The sequence below is a fragment of the Mustela nivalis genome, assembly GCF_964662115.1.
Source record: "Mustela nivalis genome assembly, chromosome: 2".
Lineage (NCBI taxonomy): Eukaryota > Metazoa > Chordata > Mammalia > Carnivora > Mustelidae > Mustela > Mustela nivalis.
Genome location: NC_139021.1, coordinates 32,542,672 through 32,554,809, shown reverse-complemented (window position 1 = coordinate 32,554,809; position 12,138 = coordinate 32,542,672). Strand labels below are relative to the sequence as shown.

The window sequence follows — 12,138 nt, the reverse complement described above, 5'->3', positions numbered from 1 at the left end:
CCTATGTCTAATTTTGTTCTGCATTTTAGTATTGTGCTTGGTTTTAGTGTTTCTTTGTAAAATCTGAAGGGTCCAACACATGCTCAGAACCAAATGGCAGTACTCCAGGTCGCCTCCTCCGTGATGGCAAGAATTTCCAAGTCTTATGGAACTGAGCTGGTAAGCGGCAAATTTAATTTTGGGGTTGGATTTTTAGTTAAAAGATAAGAATCTCTAAAAACTCTAGTTTTATGTTGAAAGAAATCCAATACAAGGAATCCCTATGGTTAAAATGCTATTTTGTAAACATATTTATACTCAGTCATAAGCAACAGAAAATAGGCCTCTTGTCCGGGTTCCAACACTGGCACTATTGCACAAGGATCATCTTAGTGGCACATACTAACAATCCATCAAGCAAGAGAATCACACTTCTCAGAGAACAGTTTCTATACAAGCTCAGCTTCAGTGTTGCAGAAGATGTGGCTTGGGGCAGAAGGGACCAGAGGAAAACAAACCAGATGGCCCCTGTTTTATGGCTTCCACAGAAAAAGGGGGATTGAACACAGTTGTGTTCCTCAAGAGACACTGGTTGTCTCATTAGTTAAGGGATATAAATAAGGAAGATGGATGAAATAGACAAAGGGGATTAAGAGGTACAAACTTCCAGTTGTAAAATAAATAAGTCACAGGATGAAAAGTACAACATAGGGAATGTAGTCAATATATTATAGTAACACTGGTAAGGTGACAGATGGTGACTACCTTACCATGGTGAGTACTGAATAATGTAGAGAATTGTTGATCACTATGTTGTGCACTTGAACTAATATAACATTGTACATTCATTAAATATATTTCAAAAACCCCTGCAAAAGTAAGCTAAACTTATAATCTTACTTTTTAAAAATGTAAGAAGGGATTTCAATCTGTGATCTGCCAAGTCTCTTCTAAATCTAAAATCCCATACCTACTACCTATAAAAATATTACTAATGAAACAATGTTGAAGATGCCTTTCCGCTGTTGCAGACACTGCCTTTGTGATAGGCATGACTTTCTGATTTGTGTTTCAGTTCTAACCACAGTTATTTATTAAGGCACAGTAATTTTTTTCTTTTTCTCCCCTTGGGCAAATTTTTTTCCTAATAGCCTTGATATAATTTCCTTAAGCGAGCGTTATCTACTTCCACTGAATCTTCTCTCCTTAGTATCTTATCCCCATACTGTTTTTCTGCAATTTTAAATCTTTTTAAAATGAATCTTAATCTTTATTTATATTTATTAGAATCTTAAACTTTTGTTTATTTCTCCTAGGCATACCTTTCAAAAGTTCTTGAGTTTTGAAGTTATAAAAGAGATTTTTCTAGACACATTATCAGCTTGTTTCAAGTCTTATCTACATACATATACACAGGTAAACACTACAATCATGTTTTAGCTTGTTAAGACAGAGGACTCTACTAATAAGACTAAGGTTATGGGCTAGATTTCCAAGTGGATTGGTGCGTTCTGTTTATTTGTCCCACAGCCAAAGATTACACTCTTGATCCTAATAAGCCATTTTACAAATATGCACCTTTTATTAAAAGGTAATCTACAAGAATATGGATGGCTCAGTGGAAATCCATTACAACCATCAGAAAAATATTCCGAACACATACCCTTATAGTACCGGAAGGATGGACCATTATTCCGACCCTTGATATGGTACTAGTAACTATAGTTTATTACATTTTTTAGAAAATTATCTTTTATATAACTGCATGCTGAGTGATGGATACTTGGAAACTGAATTTATATTTTGTAGTATTATATAGTAATTCAGAAGGGTTATCAGAATTACCTTATGGTAATGATTTCCCCTGGGTTTGCCCGTATGAACCAGCTGCAGTTGATTCTGGCAGGATATTCAGAAGGCCAGCCTGGGCTTGTGATTATACCACTTGGTGCTCGAATTTGTTCTGGAGTCTCTCCACAAGCTGGAAGAAGCCAAAGCAATCTTAGCTAATTATTATACTTTAAAACAAAGCACTAAGTAAATCAGTGTTTATTAAAAAAAAAAAAAAAAAAAAACCCAAACAGCCCACACATCAGACATCAAATCATACGCAATAAAATATGCCATCATCAACCTTAAATATCTTTTATTATTTATAAGATATTTTATTTTCTTCCCTTTTACTCAAAGTATTTCATTCTAATTAAGTACACATTTTGGGGAGGCATGAAAGTTTTCAAATTGGGCCTTTGAATAACAGTTTAAAATTCAGGATTATTAGCTTTAGCCATGGCTATTGATCATCTGATTCATCTATCTTTTTTCAAAACTCACCTTTTAAATTCATTTTCTTTATTACAAACTAACTATAAAGTTCAATGTTTACTGAATTACTGTTGTTTAAGAGTACCACTTTGGTTTTTGGACACTTTAAATTAAAAAACTATTATATAAAGAGTCTTCTGAGCAAAATAAAAAACGAAAAGCACATATAAACATGATAGCAAGATGCCGGATTGTTACAAAGATAGTGGGTGACTGGATCAAGACCGCAAAGCACTATACCTCAAAAGTACTACATAGCAGTTCTTTAATTTATTCTGTTAATATTTCTAAATTTTATTACAGGGTGATAAATGAATCCTAAATTATTTTAAAAATAAAGGCTTGAAAAGGTGACTAAAATATCATTATGTGATTAGATATCTGAATATCATGAAGAAATACAGTAACAAGCTTAAACTCCTACCAGCACTTTCCTGGTTTATTCTCCTTGCATGATCTTGAACTCTCAGAGTGATATAATTCACATCTTACCTACCAGAGGTCAGCAGATAATGTGACAATTCATTCTCCCTCAATTTAAAAGATAGTCATTGGAGTCCAAAAAAATACATGATGAATGTTGTAAGCTTTCAGTAAAATTTAAAACCTTAGAACCTCTTATTTGATGTAATTTCAACATATTAGATTATTTGATTTTTAAAATAGCAGGAGATTAGAAGCAGCAAATTAGAAGTAAGGAAAATAGCTGCTCGGGGTCCAGAAACAGTTACCAGAAGTAATGTGGGCAATTTTCAGAACAAAAAAAAAGTATGTGCTGAAGTGAATAACCATGACGGCTCAGAACATGTATAATACTGCCTATCTTCCAGAAGCTGAGAGAAGACTCTCCTTTCATAATACTTAGTAGTCATACCTAGCTAAAAGAGTTACTGAGTGAGTACAGGAATCCTTGCACGCAAAGTGTAGTATGTGGCTGGAACTTCCATACTTTTGGAGTTCTGCTGTTAGTTTTAAAAATTAGTTCACCCCATTAACAGATAGACAAGTATAATTATAACTACAATTTGTAAAAATGGCATTTTTTTTGTAACAGAGGTTACAATCCACTCAATTAAGGTTAGAATGCTAAGAAGCATATTATGCAATTTTAAAAAGATTTATCTATAATGATCAAAATAAAGCAAGCTTTATTGCTGAAGGAGTCAATCCTTATTTCCATAGAATAACCCATTCCCTGAAGAAACAGTGCAATCTAGGTTTTGAAAGTATACTTTACTGAAGAAAAACTGTTCATGCTTAAAATGCATCTACCCTAGAATTAGGGTACATAGCCCCAAAAGGATCTTGTTTTCAATCACTTTTAGAGAACAGACCCATAACACAAAATATTTCAAGGATATAATATATCAAAAGCCTATTACACATCTTATTGCCCACTCAGGGTTGAAACTTCCAATTATTTTTGGTTAGCTTTCATTAAGAGTAAAATTTCCCTTACAATTTTTTAAAAATTTTGATGATACTTTAGAGAAAGACTAAATTTATCTAAATGTGAGCTTATTGACAATGACGTGCCAGAGGTTTGCTTTTAAATTTAATGAATTATCATGATAATAATTAAAGAAAAGATATCCTAAGCCATTTGTCAGAACTTTTCCTTTCTTCATTATCTCTTGCCAAAGCATTTGGGAGTAGTATACTAAACAAAAAACCAGGAAGTAATAACTTATGGCAAAGCAGACAATTTGTTAGCCTTTAAATAAATGAATAGAGTACCTTCAGGGGAAAAGCCAGGAAGAATTTCATTAGGTTTTGTTTTAAATTTCTACCCCCTGAATACTGAGAAACCCATAGGTGGTGCTCTTATACCAAAAACTAAGTATGTTATGTTCTGATATGGATGCTCAAAAATACTATTGTGATTATTTTATTTTCATACAACGGCCCAAGAATAAGATACACCAGCCATAAATAAGAATGGATATTTTAAGATTTAGTATTTCACATTTCTAATTCAGTAAGTACTTTAAAAACAAAATGATAGTATCATGTTGCTCCTTTAATTGGTTATGAACACATATTTTGACTTAACTTTGCACATTTGCAACATGTGACGTGACTGAGTTTGGCATTTCGTTTCCAATCCAGCCGGTGGTTTTTTATCAACACATTTTTCCATGTGCTTGTTACACATTGGGCATGTAGATAAATATACTGTAGAACAACCATAACTTCTTCCTTTTTCTATTTAAGAAAGAGTAAATTCAAATGCCAAAAGAGTAAGATTAACATTAGAAACCATTAAAAAGTTTCTGTCCCTTTGGGTTAAAAATTTGGTTTAAGGTCTATCATATATAGATAGATCGATAGATCAATAGATCGATAGATACCTATCTATAGATAGATAGATCCTCTAGATCCTCAAAGAGATAGGCCATACTCTTTGGCCTCTATAGATAGGTATCTATCGATCTATCTATATATAGGTAGATTCGGAATCATAAAATCTAGATGCTATCTGTTCAACCTGTCATTTACTGGCTTTGTCATAGTGTAAGCTATGAAACCTCTTTGGGTCTTGGCTTCCTTGTGTGTTAAAATAAGAAGTTGCTACTTGAATACCTCTAAAGTCTGTTTTGGCCCTAAATCGTGCCCATCCCCATCTCCCATCATCAAGATATATTTCTACTACATTTCTGATGGCTTATCAGGATGTACTCATAAATTTTGCCTTGTTTTCTTACTTTTCATTTTCTCTCTGGCCTACTGAAACCAGAATTTCAATTCTTCACTCCATAAAAGCCTTGCTAGCAGGCAAAACCATCACTGACCTTACTGCTGAATCAAAGGGATGCTCATCCCCATCCCATTTGATCCCTCTGGTGTATCTAAGAGGGATTTGTTTTTTCTTGATACTCTTGTACCTTGACTTTGCTGACATCACTTCTTCTGGCTTACCTCCTACCTCTGACTGTTCTGTGTTAGTTCTCTAGCTCTAGATCATCCTCTTTGACCAGCTTCTGGCAGGCTGGTGTTTGCAGTTCATTCCCAAGCCTTCTGCTCTTCTCGCTCTCCACGGAAGGTCTCATTCCCTCCTACAATTTCAACTATGCTCTACAGTTCATGGGTTGAAGATCTCTAGTCCAGATAGTTTACATAATCAAACGCCCACTGGACATTCCAACCTCAAATTCAACATGATCAGAACAATGTATTTCCCAAATCTTTCTTTTTATCGTATATTCTGAAACCTTATTATTGTAGGCATCAGTTGGTTAAAGGAATAGTCACTTTACTTTCTTCGAATAAAAGGGAAATTTACTTTAATATTACAGGCAATTTTGGGGCGCATGGGTGGCTGGGTGGGTTAAAGCCTCTGACTTTGGCTTGGGTTGTGATCCTGGGGTCCTGAGATTGAGCCCCGTGTCAGGCTCTCTGCTCAGCGTCCCTTACTCTCTCTTTGCCTGCCTCTCTACTTGTGATCTCTGTCTGTCAAATAAATAAATAAAATCTTAAAAAAAAAATTACAGGCAATTTTAAGGACTTCCAAGCATAGTAAGTAACTCAGGCCTTAAGAGCAACTAAAATGAGAAATTTCCAAATTAAACACTGATACTGCCTTCCTCACCTCTTAGGCCTGCTTTATCTCCTAACATCTACCCCAATCTTCCAATTGACTTTTTCTGAGTCCTCTATTTTTTCATTATTTCAGTGTCTTCTAATGATTCCGCATTCCTAACTCACCGTAACCCTTCAGCTCAAGTACATACCATCAACTGTAATTTCAATTTTTCTTAGTTTGTTATATTTACATTAATGTTATTCATTTTATATTTTATATGAAAGATATGCGGTGAGATATTCACTTTGACAATACTTAAGCCTCGATCCCCTCACTTGTAAATAGGGATTAAAACACTATACCTACCACCTAGTGTTACTAAGGTTAAATACAACTATTATGGTAAAGGACTTAGCACACTGCTTGGATTATAATAAAGTGTCAATAAATAACAGCACATGATCCCTAGTCAGACTGGTTGGTAGTAAGGCCTGGAATGCTGTAGTGAGATGTGTTCAGATTAAGTGGAAAGAGGCAGTGACTATTCATTTAATACGTACTGGGCACCATCATGCTCAGGAAAGAATGAGAAATTATGCCACCAATTAACTGGTTATCTGATGACATGGGCAGAAGGTAGGGTAAGGATAAGGTTGGGATATATACCCACAAAACAGTGCTTTAGAAAGTGAATCTTTTTTTGTTTTGCAACGAAACTGTTTCTATAATCCTACTAGTCTGAATGTCATCCTTCCAGACTGACTATACTCCCAATTTGGGATACACCAAACCTGACATTCTTTTACCTACATTTATTCTACCCATTCCTTCTCTAATGCTTATACATAATCATATATATAAATCTCTATATAAGTATGTACATATACACACACGTTTTATTTATTTATTTGATGGAGAAAGGGACAGATCACAAGTAGGCAGAGAGGCAGGCAGAGAGAGAGGGGGAAGCAGGCTCCCCGCTGAGCAGAGAGCTCAATGCAGGGCTCGATCCCAGGACCCTTGATCACGACCTGAGCTGAAGGCAGAGGCTTAATCCACTGAGCCACCTAGATGCCCTACATATATTTTTTTTTTAAAGATTTTCTTTTTAAGGGTGCCTGGGTGGCTCATCTGATTATGTGTCTGACTCTTGGTATCAGCGTGGGTCATGATCTCAGGGTTGGGAGCCCACGCACAGAGCTCCATGCTCAGCGGGGAGTTCGTTTAAGATTCTCTCCCTTTATCTCCCACCACCCACCCCAGCTCACCAAAACACAAACTCTAAAATACATAAATATGTCTTAAAAAATAAAATATTATTATTATTTTTTTTCCTTTGAAAGTAATCTCTACACCCAATGTGGGGCTTGAATTTATAATCCTGAGATCGAGAGTGGCATGCTCTACCAACTGGGTCAGTGAGGTGTCCTGAATTATATTTTTATTTTTGATTAAATTGTTCCCCATTAGAGAAGCAAATGTCTTCAAGGAGTAAGTGTGAAGCCCAGAGGATATGGGTGCAAAGTCTGGACTGATTCTAGGTATAAGTGTCAGGGATAACTGACTGTTGTTAGCATTTTGATTGCTATTTTGTCAGGGTTATCCTTACAAAGCTACAGAGTTGTAAGTGATGTGCACCAACACTACTTTTCTCATAAGCCCTGTTAGTTTAGTGTTTAATTTTGCAGATTGTCAGATTTTCCAGAAATAATTATATTTTAGTCTTTGTTCATTTTGCTTCCTTAATAGACCTCTTAACAACCAGTATCAACTTTTGGTTCTCGGAATAGAAATATCTACAAAAAACATATCTACCTAATTTGCTCTTTAGACGTAAAGAAGCATTCAAGTATTTTGGATGATGATAATCCATTATATCTACCTTTGATAAATTTCTTGTAACTCTAGAAACAGAAACTCCCAAGTTAAGGAGGTTCCAATTCAAAAGACAGCAACTTTCCACTTGGACAGCATCTTCTCCATAAAATTATGTAGTGATTAGGTTATCTGATTAGCTTTAAAAAGCCTATTTAATTCATAGTGGTTCTAAGAGGACAACTGGAATGAAAAATTGAAATTATTATAATGCTAGTGGTTAAGCTATACTCAAAAGCTACACTAAATATATACAGCTTTTAACTTAGCCTGTTTGTTATCAATTAAGAAAGGGAGAATTAACTGAGGAATGAATAGGTAGAGATTCTCTGATGGTGCTCTCAATAAGATTTTGATATTAGTTTTCAGGTTTAGAATACAAAGATCTCATTGCATAATTCAGAAAATGGCAAAACTGAGAAATACTCAAGACTTCTTCAGGTTTAACCTGATACTATTTCTTAATCTCAAAGAAAAGCAAAGAGCTACGGTTTTAAGCTAGATTAATGACTATAACTATCAAATTTAAAGAAATCATTTAAAAAATAGGAAGTGTGCAAACAACTGCTATTTCACAGGACACATGGCAGAGGAGAGGAGAGAATAACTTCAAAATAATGTTAAAGAAACTGCCCTTCAATTTGAGATTTCATGGTTTTAAAGCCCAAGGAAAAAAAGAAGCAGGCAAGGAAATTTATGATTAGAACCGAACTACCTGTAAAAGGAAAACAAAACGACAATTTCCTGTTCTACAGATGAAGAACTGGGTTTCTTTTCAAAACTGACAAGAGCTGACACTTTATGACTATAAGTAGCCTAGACTGAAAGTGACATGGAACGTTTTGCCTTTGGTTTTAATAAGCCACAAAACGAAATGCAAAGAAAAATCAACTATGCTGTACTGACCACTGAAGTACATAAAATACATATGAAAGACACATGAAAAGAGCATGTAGGGAATTCATGCTCTCATGGAAATTGCAATTTTGGAATGAGATATGCTTATTCATTTAATCCAAGAAATTTATAAATAGTTATGAGAACATACAAAACAATATGGTCCTGAATGATACAGTATACTTTAAAGTCATTATAAACAATGCATCATATGGGCATATGGTCTTATTAAACAGACACAAAGAGCTACACTTACAAAAAACCTGCTTTATATAAGTATAGAACAGGGAGGGCTTACTTGACTATTAACACAGCATTTTTTCACAAAACGGAAGTAGGCAGAGCCAGAGTAAAGAAAGAGCACATTCCAAATCAGAAAAATTTAATGACCCAGTTCTGTAGAAACCAGTCAAGCCAACGTAGGCTACTATGAAAAGAAGTGATGTGATGCAAAGAAAGAAACTGGTGAGGCACAGAGGTCAGCTAAGAAGCTCCTCTAACCTGTAAACTTTTCCTTCACCTAAGTTCCACTATCTAACATGAGCAAGAGCATGCTCCGTCTGTTCATAAGCAAAGGACAGCTTTATAGTCAGTGGTGGTCACCATCATTTGACTGTCTTGTTTTTCAGAGTATGGTGTTTTATAAATATTAACTCCATTATGGCTGATAATACAAAAGCAATTCTGAAAACACTTGCAAGAAGAAATTAATTCCAATGGAAATAGAGGTACTTAAAAAAAGTGCCATCTCTTAGATAAAGCAGCAGCAAAGGGTGCCTACCGAATGGGACTTAGGATTCGAGAAGGAAGATTCTGAAGGCTGACAAGGAAATCACATGATATATGGAAAAGACTGTGCCTGAACGAGAAATGTCAGGCACTGAGACATGGAAAATTAGGATATGCAGACAGATGATTAGCATGAAAACCCGACACCTACTGGTCCAGTTAGTGTAGGAGAAGGGAAGCACTTTGAAACTTAAAGGTTAAGTATGGTGCACAGACTGACTTGTTGCAAGTCAGAGGTTTATGGTTCATGAGCTGAAGGACTGTGCACACAATCAAAGGGAAGAGTGTGTGGTCAGGCTTGTGGGTCTCATTACTAATAATGTTAATGATAATGCATTAGTAATAATGATAATCACTAATAATGATAATGTGTCAGGTACTTCCTTTTTTTTTCTTTTTTAAATGTTTACTTATTTAGAGGGGTAGGGGAAAGGGGCAGAGGGAGAGAGGGTATCTCAAGCACACTCCTTGTGGAGCACAGAGCCTAATGTGGGGCTCAACTTCATGACCCTGAGGTCATGATCTGAGGTGAAATCAAGAGTCGGATGCTTACCTGACTGAGCCACCCTGGCACCTCTCAGGTACTTTCTTTAAATTCTTAGTATTTAATTCTTAATATTATTTAATTCTTAGTACTATTTAATTCTCTTCTTATTCCTATTTAACAGAGAAGAAAAAAAAATGGAGGCACAGAGAACTGAATTTTCCTAAGATCACAAAAAAGCTAGTGAAGTGTCACAACTGGGATTTGAACCCAGGCAACAGGCTCCAGGGTCTGCACTCCTAGCCACTAAGACACACTACTGCCCTAGCGAATTCCCTATGACATTTGGAATAATTATCAGGAAGACAGCAGGAGCTGCCTCAACAGAATTTCAGGGAAGATAAAAGTAGTTTATTTTGTAAAAACGTTCTCTTGGTCCTGTATTAACAAAAAGAGAAAAGATTTTAAAACTTGTCAAGACTGATTCTTATTTGCTACAAATCTATGTAGTGACTAAAGACAGGACTAATCTGCTTCTTGGTTTCTTTGGAAGAGTGTTTCAGGACCCAACTTTAATAAGAAAAATGTACAGACAGGACTTAATTATAGGCAAGATATCTGGGGCACGGGGAAGAACAGCAGCAACAAGGGGAGGCAGTAAAGGCTGAAGGAGGTATTTCAAAGAAAGGAGGAACAGAGAAGGGGAAAAGCAGGAAAGGCTGGAGGACTAACTGAAGATGGTAGTATTCTTTTTTTGTTTTTTTTTTTAAAGATTTTATTTATTTATTTGACAGAAGGAGATCACAAGTAGGCAGAGAGGCAGGCAGAGAGAGAGGAAGGGAAGCAGGCTCCCTGCTGAGCAGAGAACCTGATGTGGGGCTCGATCCCAGGACCCTGGGATCGTATCATGACCTGAGCCGAGAGCAGAGGCTTTAATCCACTGAGCCACACAGGTGCCCCAGAAGATGGTAGTATTCTTAATGTTAAAACAGAGTGTAGAAAGCAAGCGTGTGGAGTATGAAGTCTATGGGCCACTGAGAACAATGGGCAAGTCTCAAGAGAGCAACAGAATCCAAAGATGAATGAAGAGCAAGACTGGTCCTCTGTCAGGCTGTCCTCTCCGACACAGCTAAGCCCCAGCAACTTCCACAGAAAACAAGAAGTCAACCATTAGGAAGAAACAACTTCAGTTTGAAAGTTCTCTTCTTGCAACTTGACTGGGTTTGTCGCTCGTCCCAGTGTCCTAATTTCTTTGACCTTTTATTGCCCAGACTCCTTGAACACCTGGTGTCCGAGCCGAGCTCTCACACAGTGTAAGTGCCAGAACCGTCAGCACGCTGAGGGTGGACAGCATTGGAAGGAGAAGGCGACTGGACATGGGTGGTGATCCCTTAGATTTACTCCACATTTCATTCCAACGTTTTCAGAAAGTCTGAAAACTGAACTTCCCCTTTTATGGAACCAATTACTGACACTCTAATAGCAATATTTACTAGTCTAAGATGGGAAGGTTTATAATTGTTATTTAAAAGGTAAGATCAGGAACTCCTGGGTGGCTCAGTTGGGTTAGGCAACTGCCTTTGGCTCAGGTCATGATCCCGGACCCCCGGGATCGAGTCCCACGTGAGGCACCCAGATCGGCAAGGACTTCTTCCTTGACTTCTTCCCTCTCATGCTCTCTCTTTCCCATTTTGGCTCTCTTTCTCCAATAAACAAATAAATAAAATCTTTTTTTTTTTTTTAAAGGTAAGATCAGTACAAGCAGGAAAATTTATATTAAATCTATCACTCACACTCAGGACTCTCAGTATTTTCAAACCTGTTACTAGAAGTCACATATTTCTACTTTAAGCAGAAAATCCTACATCTAGCTGCTTATAATTAAATGAATATTCATTTGCATTAGCACAGATACTTAAGAATGAATGCAGCAATCTATTTATTCCTATTGTTTTAAAAAATGTTTTTTGAGGACCAAAATATTTCATGTGGTCTTTGACTCTAATCAAGGCAGGTAACCCCTTAGTTTCTTGAGGGCCACTAAAGTTCAGAACAAACAATGATCAAGGGTGACATGGCAGTAAAATAGAATATATATTTTTAAAAAGTTAAAAGAGGCACAAAATATAGAAAAAGAAGGAAAAACAGAAAAGGAGAAAACCCCACAGTTTTTCCACTTCCGAAAGGGTCATAGCACAATATGACTAAGATAAGGAGGGTGCCCTTAATAGAACGATCCAAACAGCTTTATCCTAAAATTTCTAGG

General features: G+C 36.3%; 1 protein-coding gene across 4 annotated transcripts in view; it reads right to left on the bottom strand.

Annotated features, from left to right (window-relative positions):
- LRP12 (LDL receptor related protein 12) overlaps positions 1 to 12,138 on the bottom strand; it is a 71,830-nt gene that overhangs the window by 18,663 nt on the left and 41,029 nt on the right. For all 4 annotated transcript variants that reach the window (XM_082719095.1, XM_082719096.1, XM_082719097.1 and 1 more), the window contains one exon: positions 1,825 to 1,960. In XM_082719095.1, the coding sequence (XP_082575221.1) occupies positions 1,825 to 1,960 (136 nt within the window). The remainder of the gene's footprint in view (positions 1 to 1,824; positions 1,961 to 12,138) is intronic.